Raw genomic sequence first — 16,379 nt, forward strand, 5'->3', positions numbered from 1 at the left:
CATTTGTTTAGAACTCTTAAAGATGTCGAAGAAGCTCCTTTAAGCAATTACTGTGATGTTCCTCCACCTCCAAAGAAATGTCAGAAGGAGTCCGAACCACAAAAGAAGCACGTATTCTCGGAAAAGTAGTTGCAGGAGGTGAGCTGGCTTCAAACAAATGATGAACGCACAGAGATGTGGTGCAGAATGTGCCGTGAAAATGTAATAAATGACAAATTAAAAAGGCATGAACATTTTTTTGTATCGAAAAAATATCGAACCGTGACACCAAAGTATCGAACCGAACCGTGAATTTTGTGTATTGTTGCACCCCTAATATATACACTCAACAAAAATATAAACGCAACACCTTTGTTACTGCTCCCATTCCCCATGGGATGGACGTAGAGACCTAAAATTCATTCCAGATACACAATATAACCATCCCTCCCAAACAGTGGTCACAAATCAGTCCAAATGTGTGGTAGTGGGCACATCTGCTATATTGAGATAATCCATCCCACCTCACAGGTGTGCCACATCAGGATGCTGATCTGACATCATGAGTAGTGCACAGGTGTACCTCAGACTGCCCACAACAAAAGGCCACCCTGGAATGTGCAGTTTTTTGTGCTATTGGGGGTCTGGGGACCCAGAACCGGTCAGTATCTGGTGTGACCACCATTTGCCTCATGCAGTGCAACACATCGTCGCATGGAGTCTATCAGATTGTCAATTGTGGCCTGTGGAATGTTGGTCCACTCCACTTCAATGGCTGTGCGAGGTTGTTGGATATTCGTGGGAACTGGTACACGCTGTCGTATACGCCGGTCAAGCACATCCCGAACATGCTCAATGGGTGACATGTCAATGGGTGAGTATGCTGGCCATGCAAGAACTGGGACATTCTCAGCTGCCATCTGCCCTGAACAATGTGAACCATGATTCATCCGTGAAGCGCACACCTCTCCAACGTGCCAGACGCCATCGAATGTGAGCACTTGCCCACACAAGTCTGTTACGGCGACGAGCTGGAGTCAGGTCAAGACCCCGATGAGGACGACGGGCATGCAGTTGAGCGTCCCTGAGACGGTTTCTGACAGTTTGTGCAGAAATTGTTTGGTTGTGCAAACCAATTGTTCCAGCAGCTGTCTGGGTGGCTGGTCTCAGACGATCTTGGAGGTGAACCTGCTGGATGTGGAGGTCCTGGGCTGGTGTGGTTACACGAGGTCTGCGGTTGTGAGGCCGGTTGGATGTGCTGCCATATTCTCTGAAACGCCTGTGGAGACGGCTTATGGTTGAGAAATGAACATTCAATGCACGGGCGACAGATCTGGTTGACATTCCTGCTGTCAGCATGCCAATTGCACGCTCCCTCATTGCTTGTGGCATCTGTGGCATTTTGCTGTGAGACAAAACTGCACATTCCAGGGTGGCCTTTTGTTGTGGGCAGTCTGAGGTACACCTGTGCACTACTCATGATGTCAGATCAGCATCCTGATGTGGCACACCTGTGAGGTGGGATGGATTATCTCAATATAGCAGATGTGCCCACTACCACACATTTGGACTGATTTGTGACCACTGTTTGGGAGGGATGGTTATATTGTGTATCTGGAATGAATTTTAGGTCTCTACGTCCATCCCATGGGGAATGGGAGCAGTAACAAAGGTGTTGCGTTTATATTTTTGTTGAGTGTATGTGTATGTGTGTGTATATATATATATATATATATATATATATATATATATATATATATATATATATATATATATACACACACACACACACACACACACACACACACACACACACACATTGGGTGAATGTGCAGTAGTAGCAGCAAGCAGGTGAATTCTGTACATTAATATGAATAGATCAAATGTAAGCACAAAAGTAGCCAAGGTAGTGTTTTTCCTGGAAATTTTAAGTGAAAGGATAAAGTAACTGCTTAACACTTTAGTTTAACAATGATTAATGAAATGTAACCATGTAACTCATCAGCAGTCTGCACAGTAGGGCTGTTCGATATAACGATATATATCGGATGACGATATAAAAACGTCTATCGTTTCATTTTACGCTATCGTTTGTTTCGTGGTGTCGCAAAATAAACTGTTTACGGCAATATTTTTTCACCATTTTGATGGTCACTGTAGTGGCTATATTAATTTCTTAAAGTTCTCTCTTTCTCTTATATTTAATATAGCCACACTACAGACGGACAAGTGACTGTTTTTATGCGTTGTCGTTAGCAACAACGACGGTAAAACCATCGCGTGTCCGCTTGTTTATTTTCCACATAAACCTTTCAGGATAAAGCTCAAGATCCTGTTGAGACTTTTCAAAATAAACCGAATTACGTGAAAGAGTATTCAGAGTGTTTACGGATGAGAAGCAAAAAAGAGCCGCCAGGTGCTAAAACATAAACCTTAGACTCGAATGTTAGAACAGGCTTTTCCCCGCAGCACGCCGTGTAATAAATACTCACAAAGAAAACAGCGGCTGTTACAACCTATGTCTAAAAATGTATCGTTTCATGCATCGGATAAAACACTCGACTCCAGGCACACCACGCCCAGCTGGAAACACTTCACGCAAGTCGAGCTGCAGGAGATTCACAGAACTTTCAGAAAATGTAAAAATTTTGTGATTTATATCGTTATCAGGACGATAGATGTCTGATATCGGGATATGAGATTTTGGTCATATCGCACAGCCCTACTGCACAGTATGATGACATATTAAAACTGAAGAATATGTTGTACTTGTTGTAGTGTTTCATCATGGGTCCAGTGTTTACCCAGGTGCTTAAAGCCCTTCTTTACCCTCATGTAACACCAACAGTAATTTCCAACCACTATTTCCTGTTCCTGTCAGTCAAACAAACAGACGACAAACATCTTCTATAAACAGGAATAATGTCATTTTATCGGATTAGAAAACATCTAATCTAGCGTTGATATTACACTGCTGTTTAGTGTCTGGCTGATCTCAGTGTCACCAAAATATCTGCCCTACATGTCAAACAATGAGAGAACTTGAAACAGTACCATCACCTAGCAGCGTATTTTAATTAGCCAGCAAACAAACATTAGCACTAACATTGCTATTATTATAGTCCCAGTTAAATGACTTTGAATAGCTTTATTTCAAAAGTAATTTTACAATTTCACAGCCATTTAGCTGTGTTAACTGTACATGCTGTAGGTCATAAGGCGTGCATGGATCATTTTTATAATCAGCCTCTTATCTTTTGTCCACCACAGGCTTTGCCATGATAAATTGGTCAGTTGACAACCAGGAGCCGTACACCTTAACCTCAGAGGCCAGGACATCCAAGCGCAGTGCGAACACGAACTTCTTTAAATGGGATGCAAGATGGACTACAGAGGGCCACCCCGTCGCCAGACAACCAAGTGCTGTCCCTGTCCACGGCCAGTGTGAGAAGGACTCTCACTAAAGTCAACCCACACAAAGCTGCTGGACCAGACAATATACCTGGACGCGTGCTCGGAGCCCGTGCTGACCAGCTGACTGATGTCCTAGCGGGCATCTTTAACATCTCCCTGAGTCAAGCTGTTGTGCCACAGTGCTTTAAAACCACCACCATCATCATACCTGTCCCCAGACCTTCCCAAAGCCTAATTCCACAATGATTGCCTGAGCCTATTCTTGTTAAATGATGAAAAACTCAAAGGCACGTTTGGGCAGTGGATCTGTGTGAAATCAGCAGCTTGCAAAACTAAATCAAAATGTGTGCAATTGATTCTAAAAATAGAAATCACAATAAAGTTCAACATTTACTAAAACCGCCATTCAGTCATCTGAGAATCTTTACTCATGAAATTATAACGGTTAGATGAATGTATATGCAGTGATTTACTGATCAATGATAAAAGGGGAGATTTATGCAGTAACGAAGACTGTCATGAAAAGTATTTGGCATCTGATCTCCTGTAACCTGCGGAGCTAAGCTGTTTTACCAGCTCTGCTCTCTGATTTTTCTTTTATGAAAAAACACAAGTTGTCAAAGTTATTTGTTTGCAAATGTATTTCAGAAATATCGACATACTTTTTTTAATCAGCAGAAACTTTATGTCAGTAGTGCAAAAACCTGCACTGATCTGACCTCATTTCTTCCTCATCCTGATTCCTGACCTGGGAAGGGAGAGAAATATTTGTTTTTGTTTGTCTTCTTGTTTTATTTAATTCCTTGTGGGATTTGGATCCAACACGTAAAGTATGCATATTATGCACACACACAAACACACATGCAGCTATTACCCATTTCTTGTATTCTTGAATAAAGACACTGATTTGACACATTTAATTAGTGACCAATTGTTTTTATTGTTCAATTATTAAGAAAAAAGAGAAGGTGGGGGTGGGTGGGTGGGATGTAAAGAAGAGCGTAAAGTAAAGGGAGAGAGGAGAGAAAACCCCAACAATCCCCTCTGAGCAAGCACGAGGCGACAGTGGATAGGAAAAACTCCCTTTAAAGGAAGAAACCTATGACAGAACCAGGCTCTAGAGGGGGCAGTCAACTGTCGGGACTGGTTGGGGGGTGACTGTGAAAAGGGGGGAGGGAGATGGGAGAGGTGTTGGTAGTTAAAGGGAGGGGGGGGGGGAATTAAGCTGGAGCAGAGGTGGGGGAAGAAGAGGTGACATTGGCAGTAGTGAAAGAAGGAGTGTTCTTCCTCCAGAAGAAGCGTTTTTTCTTTTTCTGCTTTTTCTCGAGGATGAGGATCAGCTCCTCGATTTTTTCTGTGTTTTGCTTCTGCAGCTTGTTGCATTTTTTCTGCACTTCTTCTTTTTCGGCTTGTTTTTCTTCCAACCTTTCTTTCAGCACTTTAGATGTTGCCTCCTGTTTTTGCAGCTTTTCATTTTCTCCTTCCAGCTCAGATGCTTTGAACTTCATTTTGTTGTAAAGTTCTTGCAGGTTTTGGTTTTTCTTCTCAAACTCCTGGAGAAGAAGTTTTTCTTCTCTCTGCTTACCGACCAGCTGTTCTCTCTCTTGAAGCAGGTCTTGATATTTGTGCAGTGTCTCATCGAACTTTACCTGCAGCATCCTGTTGTTTCCCTCCATGAGCTGGAGTTGGCACTCCATGTCTCCCTGCTTTCTGTCCAGCTGCTCTTTCTCTTGAAGGATTTCTTTATTTTGTTGCAGAGCTTCATCAAGCTTTCCTTGCAAGCTTTCATTTTGTTGCTTGATGCTCTGAAGATTGGAATCCATTTCTTTTTGTTTGATTTCTTGTTCCCTTTTCTCTTGGAGAAGCTTCTCGTTTGCTTGCTCTGTGCGATCAAGCCTTTTTTTGTCTACACTGTACATTAGCTCCATGTCTCGGAGATTGGAGTGCAGCCCTCTCTTCTTCGTGCTGTCTTGCATCTTCTCTTGGAGGAGTTTTCTATTTTGTCGCAGAGCTTGATCAAGCTTTCCTTGCAAGCTTTCATTTTGTTGCTTGATGCTCTGAAGCTTGGAATGCATTTCTTTCTCTTTTAACTCCTGTTGCCTTTTCTCTTGGAGGAGCTTTTCATTTTCTTGCAGTGTGCGATCAAGCCTTTTTTTGTCTACACTGTACATTAGCTCCATTTCTTGGAGATTGCTCTGCAGCCCTCTCTTCTTCATGCCATCTTGTTTCTTCTCTTGGGCAAGTTTTTTATTTTGTTGCAGGGCTTCATCAAGCTTTCCTTGGAGCTCCTGGTTCTTTTTGTCCATGTCTTGGAGATCCTGTTGTTTCTCCTCAATAATAGCTTCCTTTTCTTGAAGCTGGTATGATAACTTTTTTAGTTGAGCGCTCTTTCGCTCATTTTCCTCCATCAAGAACTTAATGTTCTCTGTGTTTCTGAGCGCTTCAGCCTCCATTTCTTCCAAACGCTTTTCCTCTAGTTCCACTTGGTCACACCAAGGAAGAGAGGAAATGGAAGAGTCTAGTGGCTCATCCCAAGGAAGAGTGTAGGCGTCAACTTCTTGTCCCTTTGGATTTGTTTGAGACATGTTGTGTCTGGATACAGTTACAATTGCAAAGGATCCAAATATTTCAAAAGGCTTTTCTGGCGAACGGTTCAATGCTGCACACATCAACGCTGCGAGAAACGGACTAAAAGTCGTTGCTCTTCACCCCTATTTATAGGTTTTTGGATCAAAGGAAAGAATGGTGGTAAGATTCTACGTGTGTGACGTCATAATTCTGTAAGGCAATGAGGTTGTCACGTGATATTTTTGGAGGAGGGCATTTTTCAACTTGGACAAATTATCAGTAAAGTTTCAATCTCTGTTATTTTCCCCCAAAAACGTGTTGTCGCAATAATGTTTTCTACTGTAATTGGTGCCAACAGATGGCGCAGTTTAAAGTTGGCTGTTACTCTGCCCAGGCTGCTACCATAGAAGAAGAATGTAGACCGATGTCCGCTGATCGTTTCCGTGTAAATCTTAGCATTGCTTTAGCCGTCAAGCTAAAGGTTTAGCTTCATACTGCCATATTTTCAGAGGAACAAAATATTTAAACGGTCTCAGATCATGGTGAGTATTTGAAAAAATGTTTATTTAATGTGAAGCCTGTCATGTGGAAAGGTTAGCAAGCGTAATTTTGCCTATTGTGTTATACACGGGTGCTTACATCCGAGTAGTGTTGATCTTTTCTAAGGTCCATGGGTTTATCCAACGAGCAGCTAAGTCACCGTTATATCTGTAATTTTGTGTGCAACGTCTTAATGCAAAAACAAAAACAAAAAAAACCCCACAATGCGTTTTTAAGCTCTCTCTGCGTTCACTGCCTCTGCAAGTGTCAAACTTCCTCGCTTTAGCTGATGCTAACCAACATTAGCGCTTACGGTTCGTATATAAACACAACTGTCAGCCCTTCACTTTTGGTGCCGACAACATTTTGAGCATTTTCTACAGTTTGTGAAATGGTCGCCATTGGCATTACATGCCAGTAGTGTTCGCTAATTGACTTTACCGGGGATTACATTTATTACAACGTTACTGCGTGGAAGTGATCATAGTGTATGCTTATGAACGCGAGTGGTAGGTGTTATTAGTGCGACTTTACCCTTAATTAGTTTTCCCACCGGAAGTAGAGTTGTTTATGCGACGTGATTGCTAGAGCAGTCCCAAACAATCGATCGCGTTTATTAACAGACCAATTCTCTCCAAACTTTTAGGGTAAGCTAGACTCGAGATATGGTTGCAATAATACGAACAAGGGCGCAACAGCATATTGACAATGGCGAGAACTTTAATATTTACATTGTGTTAGTGCACCCATCGCTCCGCATCCTTAACGCTACATTGATGTCGAGAGTCTCTGACACAGCTGTGCTCTGCAGCACAGACACCCTGCTTATCTGTGATTCGGCCAGACTGGTGTTGAACTCCAAAGACATGCGCGGGGTTAGGTTAGTTGGCTGTTGGTGTGAGTGGTTGTCTGAGTCTCTCTAATAACCCTCCAACAGACTGGCGACCTGTCCAGGGTGTACTTTTGCCCTATGACAGCTGGAATACAACCTGAATAAAATAAGTAGGAGAAAATGAATGATGTTTATGAACTGTAGTTAATGTAGTCAGACAATAAGTTACCGAGCAACAGGCCACAAGTCTTGGTGCAGAATCATACTAAGATTTAAAAAATAAAATGTTGGCACTGGTGTTTGAAACAGTATACTGTCAGTAAGACTGGAGCAACTGCACACATCTGGAAACTAATAACTAGAGTAGTTAAGTAACATTTTGTTACTGCATCCATTTAGCCAGGTATAATTAGCATGTCTACATACATGTCATTTCTAATGTGGTCCTATGTGGTATGTTGTAGGACAGTGAAGTGTCTGACACTGACCATGTAGCAGTGCCTGAGAACACTGGTATGGAGGGGGAGAACGCACCTCTTTACTGTATTTGTCGGAAACCAGACATCAACTGCTCCATGATGTAAGTATATATCAGTTTTCTATTTGCAGTATGCGCAGTAGGGGTGGGCGCTAGCTTCAGCAATGTTATCAGAGATTTTTTTTTTAAAATGAAGAGCTTCTATTTCGAGAAAACTACCAATAAGGATATATGCACAGATATAGAAAACAATACTGTAACATTTTATTGATGCTTGCAGTTTGGAGGAAGCAGTATTTGCAAGTGTAACTAAATTCCAGGCATTTTCCATCCTTCTTTTCCTATCAGCTTTTTTCTAATTGTCAGTGTGAACCAAGGTGTCAGCAGCAGCATTATAGTGCAAAAGTAGTGACCCAGCATAGATCAAATGTAAGCACAAAAGTAGCCAAGGTAGTGTTTTTCCTGGAAATTTTAAGTGAAAGGATAAAGTAACTGCTTACCACTTTAGTTTAACAATGATTAATGAAATGTAACCGTGTAACTCATCAGCAGTCTGCACAGTATGGTCACATATTAAAACTGAAGAATATGTTGTACTTGTTGTAGTGTTTCATCATGGGTCCAGTTTTTACCCAGGTGCTTAAAGCCCTTCTTTACCCTCATGTAACACCAACAGTAATTTCCAACCACTATTTCCTGTTCCTGTCAGTCAAACAAACAGACGACAAACATCTTCTATAAACAGGAATAATGTCATTTTATCGGATTAGAAAACATCTAATCTAGCGTTGATATTACACTGCTGTTTAGTGTCTGGCTGATCTCAGTGTCACCAAAATATCTGCCCTACATGTCAAACAATGAGAGAACTTGAAACAGTACCATCACCTAGCAGCTTATTTTAATTAGCCAGCAAACAAACATTAGCACTAACATTGCTATTATTATAGTCCCAGTTAAATGACTTTGAATAGCTTTATTTCAAAAGTAATTTTACAATTTCACAGCCATTTAGCTGTGTTAACTGTACATGCTGTAGGTCATAAGGCGTGCATGGATCATTTTTATAATCAGCCTCTTATCTTTTGTCCACCACAGGCTTTGCCATGATAAATTGGTCAGTTGACAACTAGGAGCCGTACACCTTAACCTCAGAGGCCAGGACATCCAAGCGCAGTGCGAACACGAACTTCTTTAAATGGGATGCAAGATGGACTACAGAGGGCCACCCCGTCGCCAGACAACCAAGTGCTGTCCCTGTCCACGGCCAGTGTGAGAAGGACTCTCACTAAAGTCAACCCACACAAAGCTGCTGGACCAGACAATATACCTGGACGCGTGCTCTGAGCCCGTGCTGACCAGCTGACTGATGTCCTAGCGGGCATCTTTAACATCTCCCTGAGTCAAGCTGTTGTGCCACAGTGCTTTAAAACCACCACCATCATCATACCTGTCCCCAGACCTTCCCAAAGCCTAATTACACAATGATTGCCTGAGCCTATTCTTGTTAAATGATGAAAAACTCAAAGGCACGTTTGGGCAGTGGATCTGTGTGAAATCAGCAGCTTGCAAAACTAAATCAAAATGTGTGCTATTGATTCTAAAAATAGAAATCACAATAAAGTTCAACATTTACTAAAACCGCCATTCAGTCATCTGAGAATCTTTACTCATGAAATTATAACGGTTAGATGAATGTATATGCAGTGATTTACTGATCAATGATAAAAGGGGAGATTTATGCAGTAACGAAGACTGTCATGAAAAGTATTTGGCATCTGATCTCCTGTAACCTGCGGAGCTAAGCTGTTTTACCAGCTCTGCTCTCTGATTTTTCTTTTATGAAAAAACACAAGTTGTCAAAGTTATTTGTTTGCAAATGTATTTCAGAAATATCGACATACTTTTTTTAATCAGCAGAAACTTTATGTCAGTAGTGCAAAAACCTGCACTGATCTGACCTCATTTCTTCCTCATCCTGATTCCTGACCTGGGAAGGGAGAGAAATATTTGTTTTTGTTTGTCTTCTTGTTTTATTTAATTCCTTGTGGGATTTGGATCCAACACGTAAAGTATGCATATTATGCACACACACAAACACACATGCAGCTATTACCCATTTCTTGTATTCTTGAATAAAGACATTGATTTGACACATTTAATTAGTGACCAATTGTTTTTATTGTTCAATTATTAAGAAAAAAGAGAAGGTGGGGGTGGGTGGGTGGGATGTAAAGAAGAGCGTAAAGTAAAGGGAGAGAGGAGAGAAAACCCCAACAATCCCCTCTGAGCAAGCACGAGGCGACAGTGGATAGGAAAAACTCCCTTTAAAGGAAGAAACCTATGACAGAACCAGGCTCTAGAGGGGGCAGTCAACTGTCGGGACTGGTTGGGGGGTGACTGTGAAAAGAGGGGAGGGAGATGGGAGAGGTGTTGGGGGGAGGGGGGGGGAATTAAGCTGGAGCAGAGGTGGGGGAAGAAGAGGTGACATTGGCAGTAGTGAAAGAAGGAGTGTTCTTCCTCCAGAAGAAGCGTTTTTTCTTTTTCTGCTTTTTCTCGAGGATGAGGATCAGCTCCTCGATTTTTTCTGTGTTTTGCTTCTGCAGCTTGTTGCATTTTTTCTGCACTTCTTCTTTTTCGGCTTGTTTTTCTTCCAACCTTTCTTTCAGCACTTTAGATGTTGCCTCCTGTTTTTGCAGCTTTTCATTTTCTCCTTCCAGCTCAGATGCTTTGAACTTCATTTTGTTGTAAAGTTCTTGCAGGTTTTGGTTTTTCTTCTCAAACTCCTGGAGAAGAAGTTTTTCTTCTCTCTGCTTACCGACCAGCTGTTCTCTCTCTTGAAGCAGGTCTTGATATTTGTGCAGTGTCTCATCGAACTTTACCTGCAGCATCCTGTTGTTTCCCTCCATGAGCTGGAGTTGGCACTCCATGTCTCCCTGCTTTCTGTCCAGCTGCTCTTTCTCTTGAAGGATTTCTTTATTTTGTTGCAGAGCTTCATCAAGCTTTCCTTGCAAGCTTTCATTTTGTTGCTTGATGCTCTGAAGATTGGAATCCATTTCTTTTTGTTTGATTTCTTGTTCCCTTTTCTCTTGGAGAAGCTTCTCGTTTGCTTGCTCTGTGCGATCAAGCCTTTTTTTGTCTACACTGTACATTAGCTCCATGTCTCGGAGATTGGAGTGCAGCCCTCTCTTCTTCGTGCTGTCTTGCATCTTCTCTTGGAGGAGTTTTCTATTTTGCCGCAGAGCTTGATCAAGCTTTCCTTGCAAGCTTTCATTGTGTTGCTTGATGCTTTGAAGCTTGGAATGCATTTCTTTCTCTTTTAACTCCTGTTGCCTTTTCTCTTGGAGAAGCTTTTCATTTTCTTGCAGTGTGCGATCAAGCCTTTTTTTGTCTACACTGTACATTAGCTCCATTTCTTGGAGATTGCTCTGCAGCCCTCTCTTCTTCATGCCATCTTGTTTCTTCTCTTGGGCAAGTTTTTTATTTTGTTGCAGGGCTTCATCAAGCTTTCCTTGGAGCTCCTGGTTCTTTTTGTCCATGTCTTGGAGATCCTGTTGTTTCTCCTCAATAATAGCTTCCTTTTCTTGAAGCTGGTATGATAACTTTTTTAGTTGAGCGCTCTTTCGCTCATTTTCCTCCATCAAGAACTTAATGTTCTCTGTGTTTCTGAGCGCTTCAGCCTCCATTTCTTCCAAACGCTTTTCCTCTAGTTCCACTTGGTCACACCAAGGAAGAGAGGAAATGGAAGAGTCTAGTGGCTCATCCCAAGGAAGAGTGTAGGCGTCAACTTCTTGTCCCTTTGGATTTGTTTGAGACATGTTGTGTCTGGATACAGTTACAATTGCAAAGGATCCAAATATTTCAAAAGGCTTTTCTGGCGAACGGTTCAATGCTGCACACATCAACGCTGCGAGAAACGGACTAAAAGTCGTTGCTCTTCACCCCTATTTATAGGTTTTTGGATCAAAGGATCAAAGGAAAGAATGGTGGTAAGATTCTACATGTGTGTGACGTCATAATTCTGTAAGGCAATGAGGTTGTCACGTGATATTTTTGGAGGAGGGCATTTTTCAACTTGGACAAATTATCAGTAAAGTTTCAATCTCTGTTATTTTCCCCCAAAAACGTGTTGTCGCAATAATGTTTTCTACTGTAATTGGTGCCAACAGATGGCGCAGTTTAAAGTTGGCTGTTACTCTGCCCAGGCTGCTACCATAGAAGAAGAATGTAGACCGATGTCCGCTGATCGTTTCCGTGTAAATCTTAGCATTGCTTTAGCCGTCAAGCTAAAGGTTTAGCTTCATACTGCCATATTTTCAGAGGAACAAAATATTTAAACGGTCTCAGATCATGGTGAGTATTTGAAAAAATGTTTATTTAATGTGAAGCCTGTCATGTGGAAAGGTTAGCAAGCGTAATTTTGCCTATTGTGTTATACACGGGTGCTTACATCCGAGTAGTGTTGATCTTTTCTAAGATCCATGGGTTTATCCAACGAGCAGCTAAGTCACCGTTATATCTGTAATTTTGTGTGCAACGTCTTAATGCAAAAAAAAACAACAAAAAAACACAATGCGTTTTTAAGCTCTCTCTGCGTTCACTGCCTCTGCAAGTGTCAAACTTCCTCGCTTTAGCTGATGCTAACCAACATTAGCGCTTACGGTTCGTATATAAACACAACTGTCAGCCCTTCACTTTTGGTGCCGACAACATTTTGAGCATTTTCTACAGTTTGTGAAATGGTCGCCATTGGCATTACATGCCAGTAGTGTTCGCTAATTGACTTTACCGGGGATTACATTTATTACAACGTTACTGCGTGGAAGTGATCATAGTGTATGCTTATGAACGCGAGTGGTAGGTGTTATTAGTGCGACTTTACCCTTAATTAGTTTTCCCACCGGAAGTAGAGTTGTTTATGCGACGTGATTGCTAGAGCAGTCCCAAACAATCGATCGCGTTTATTAACAGACCAATTCTCTCCAAACTTTTAGGGTAAGCTAGACTCGAGATATGGTTGCAATAATACGAACAAGGGCGCAACAGCATATTGACAATGGCGAGAACTTTAATATTTACATTGTGTTAGTGCACCCATCGCTCCGCATCCTTAACGCTACATTGATGTCGAGAGTCTCTGACACAGCTGTGCTCTGCAGCACAGACACCCTGCTTATCTGTGATTCGGCCAGACTGGTGTTGAACTCCAAAGACATGCGCGGGGTTAGGTTAGTTGGCTGTTGGTGTGAGTGGTTGTCTGAGTCTCTCTAATAACCCTCCAACAGACTGGCGACCTGTCCAGGGTGTACTTTTGCCCTATGACAGCTGGAATACAACCTGAATAAAATAAGTAGGAGAAAATGAATGATGTTTATGAAGTGTAGTTAATGTAGTCAGACAATAAGTTACCGAGCAACAGGCCACAAGTCTTGGTGCAGAATCATACTAAGATTTAAAAAATAAAATGTTGGCACTGGTGTTTGAAACAGTATACTGTCAGTAAGACTGGAGCAACTGCACACATCTGGAAACTAATAACTAGAGTAGTTAGTAACATTTTGTTACTGCATCCATTTAGCCAGGTATAATTAGCATGTCTACATACATGTCATTTCTATGTGGTATGTTGTAGGACAGTGAAGTGTCTGACACTGACCATGTAGCAGTGCCTGAGAACACTGGTATGGAGGGGGAGAACGCACCTCTTTACTGTATTTGTCGGAAACCAGACATCAACTGCTCCATGATGTAAGTATATATCAGTTTTATATTTGCAGTATGCGCAGTAGGGGTGGGCGCTAGCTTCAGCAATGTTATCAGAGATTTTTTTTTTTTAAATGAAGAGCTTCTATTTCGAGAAAACTACCAATAAGGATATATGCACAGATATAGAAAACAATACTGTAACATTTTATTGATGCTTGCAGTTTGGAGGAAGCAGTATTTGCAAGTGTAACTAAATTCCAGGCATTTTCCATCCTTCTTTTCCTATCAGCTTTTTTCTAATTGTCAGTGTGAACCAAGGTGTCAGCAGCAGCATTATAGTGCAAAAGTAGTGACCCAGCATAGATCAAATGTAAGCACAAAAGTAGTGACCCAGCATAGATCAAATGTAAGCACAAAAGTAGCCAAGGTAGTGTTTTTCCTGGAAATTTTAAGTGAAAGGATAAAGTAACTGCTTACCACTTTAGTTTAACAATGATTAATGAAATGTAACCGTGTAACTCATCAGCAGTCTGCACAGTATGGTCACATATTAAAACTGAAGAATATGTTGTACTTGTTGTAGTGTTTCATCATGGGTCCAGTTTTTACCCAGGTGCTTAAAGCCCTTCTTTACCCTCATGTAACACCAACAGTAATTTCCAACCACTATTTCCTGTTCCTGTCAGTCAAACAAACAGACGACAAACATCTTCTATAAACAGGAATAATGTCATTTTATCGGATTAGAAAACATCTAATCTAGCGTTGATATTACACTGCTGTTTAGTGTCTGGCTGATCTCAGTGTCACCAAAATATCTGCCCTACATGTCAAACAATGAGAGAACTTGAAACAGTAACATCACCTAGCAGCTTATTTTAATTAGCCAGCAAACAAACATTAGCACTAACATTGCTATTATTATAGTCCCAGTTAAATGACTTTGAATAGCTTTATTTCAAAAGTAATTTTACAATTTCACAGCCATTTAGCTGTGTTAACTGTACATGCTGTAGGTCATAAGGCGTGCATGGATCATTTTTATAATCAGCCTCTTATCTTTTGTCCACCACAGGCTTTGCCATGATAAATTGGTCAGTTGACAACCAGGAGCCGTACACCTTAACCTCAGAGGCCAGGACATCCAAGCGCAGTGCGAACACGAACTTCTTTAAATGGGATGCAAGATGGACTACAGAGGGCCACCCCGTCGCCAGACAACCAAGTGCTGTCCCTGTCCACGGCCAGTGTGAGAAGGACTCTCACTAAAGTCAACCCACACAAAGCTGCTGGACCAGACAATATACCTGGACGCGTGCTCGGAGCCCGTGCTGACCAGCTGACTGATGTCCTAGCGGGCATCTTTAACATCTCCCTGAGTCAAGCTGTTGTGCCACAGTGCTTTAAAACCACCACCATCATCATACCTGTACCCAGACCTTCCCAAAGCCTAATTCCACAATGATTGCCTGAGCCTATTCTTGTTAAATGATGAAAAACTCAAAGGCACGTTTGGGCAGTGGATCTGTGTGAAATCAGCAGCTTGCAAAACTAAATCAAAATGTGTGCTATTGAGTCTAAAAATAGAAATCACAATAAAGTTCAACATTTACTAAAACCGCCATTCAGTCATCTGAGAGTCTTTACTCATGAAATTATAACGGTTAGATGAATGTATATGCAGTGATTTACTGATCAATGATAAAAGGGGAGATTTATGCAGTAACGAAGACTGTCATGAAAAGTATTTGGCATCTGATCTCCTGTAACCTGCGGAGCTAAGCTGTTTTACCAGCTCTGCTCTCTGATTTTTCTTTTATGAAAAAACACAAGTTGTCAAAGTTATTTGTTTGCAAATGTATTTCAGAAATATCGACATACTTTTTTTAATCAGCAGAAACTTTATGTCAGTAGTGCAAAAACCTGCACTGATCTGACCTCATTTCTTCCTCATCCTGATTCCTGACCTGGGAAGGGAGAGAAATATTTGTTTTTGTTTGTCTTCTTGTTTTATTTAATTCCTTGTGGGATTTGGATCCAACACGTAAAGTATGCATATTATGCACACACACAAACACACATGCAGCTATTACCCATTTCTTGTATTCTTGAATAAAGACATTGATTTGACACATTTAATTAGTGACCAATTGTTTTTATTGTTCAATTATTAAGAAAAAAGAGAAGGTGGGGGTGGGTGGGATGTAAAGAAGAGCGTAAAGTAAAGGGAGAGAGGAGAGAAAACCCCAACAATCCCCTCTGAGCAAGCACGAGGCGACAGTGGATAGGAAAAACTCCCTTTAAAGGAAGAAACCTATGACAGAACCAGGCTCTAGAGGGGGCAGTCAACTGTCGGGACTGGTTGGGGGGTGATTGTGAAAAGAGGGGAGGGAGATGGGAGAGGTGTTGGGGGGAGGGGGGGGGGAATTAAGCTGGAGCAGAGGTGGGGGAAGAAGAGGTGACATTGGCAGTAGTGAAAGAAGGAGTGTTCTTCCTCCAGAAGAAGCGTTTTTTCTTTTTCTGCTTTTTCTCGAGGATGAGGATCAGCTCCTCGATTTTTTCTGTGTTTTGCTTCTGCAGCTTGTTGCATTTTTTCTGCACTTCTTCTTTTTCGGCTTGTTTTTCTTCCAACCTTTCTTTCAGCACTTTAGATGTTGCCTCCTGTTTTTGCAGCTTTTCATTTTCTCCTTCCAGCTCAGATGCTTTGAACTTCATTTTGTTGTAAAGTTCTTGCAGGTTTTGGTTTTTCTTCTCAAACTCCTGGAGAAGAAGTTTTTCTTCTCTCTGCTTAATGACCAGCTGCTCTCTCTCTTGAAGCAGGTCTTGATATTTGTGCAGTGTCTCTTCGAACTTTACCTGCAG

General features: G+C 41.5%; 2 protein-coding genes and 2 long non-coding RNA genes across 5 annotated transcripts in view; 3 read left to right on the plus strand and 1 right to left on the minus strand.

Annotated features, from left to right (window-relative positions):
- LOC112434810 (mitochondrial tRNA methylthiotransferase CDK5RAP1-like) overlaps nt 1–4,313 on the plus strand; it is a 14,431-nt gene extending 10,118 nt beyond the window's left edge. For both annotated transcript variants that reach the window (XM_076883696.1, XM_076883697.1), the window contains one exon: nt 3,250–4,313. The gene's annotated coding sequence lies outside the window, so the exon portion shown is untranslated. The remainder of the gene's footprint in view (nt 1–3,249) is intronic.
- Nucleotides 4,314–4,322: 9 nt separating this feature from the next.
- Nucleotides 4,323–11,717, minus strand: LOC106675565 (uncharacterized). Its single transcript, XM_076884424.1, has 3 exons — nt 10,271–11,717; nt 8,444–8,513; nt 4,323–6,067 (listed from the first exon to the last, which is right to left on the minus strand). The coding sequence occupies exons 1-3, from the start codon at nt 11,711–11,713 to the stop codon at nt 4,614–4,616; spliced, it is 2,967 nt and encodes a 988-aa protein (XP_076740539.1). The 5' UTR covers nt 11,714–11,717; the 3' UTR covers nt 4,323–4,613.
- LOC112434867 (uncharacterized) lies at nt 6,238–9,973 on the plus strand. The gene is made up of 3 exons (XR_003024269.2): nt 6,238–6,503; nt 7,798–7,913; nt 8,910–9,973. It is a non-coding gene; the product is annotated as an uncharacterized LOC112434867 (long non-coding RNA).
- Nucleotides 11,718–11,915: 198 nt separating the features above from the next.
- LOC112434797 (uncharacterized) lies at nt 11,916–15,656 on the plus strand. The gene is made up of 3 exons (XR_003024226.2): nt 11,916–12,164; nt 13,444–13,559; nt 14,593–15,656. It is a non-coding gene; the product is annotated as an uncharacterized LOC112434797 (long non-coding RNA).
- The last annotated feature ends 723 nt before the right edge of the window (nt 15,657–16,379 follow it).

This window comes from Maylandia zebra, linkage group LG5 (assembly GCF_041146795.1).
Source record: "Maylandia zebra isolate NMK-2024a linkage group LG5, Mzebra_GT3a, whole genome shotgun sequence".
NCBI lineage: Eukaryota > Metazoa > Chordata > Actinopteri > Cichliformes > Cichlidae > Maylandia > Maylandia zebra.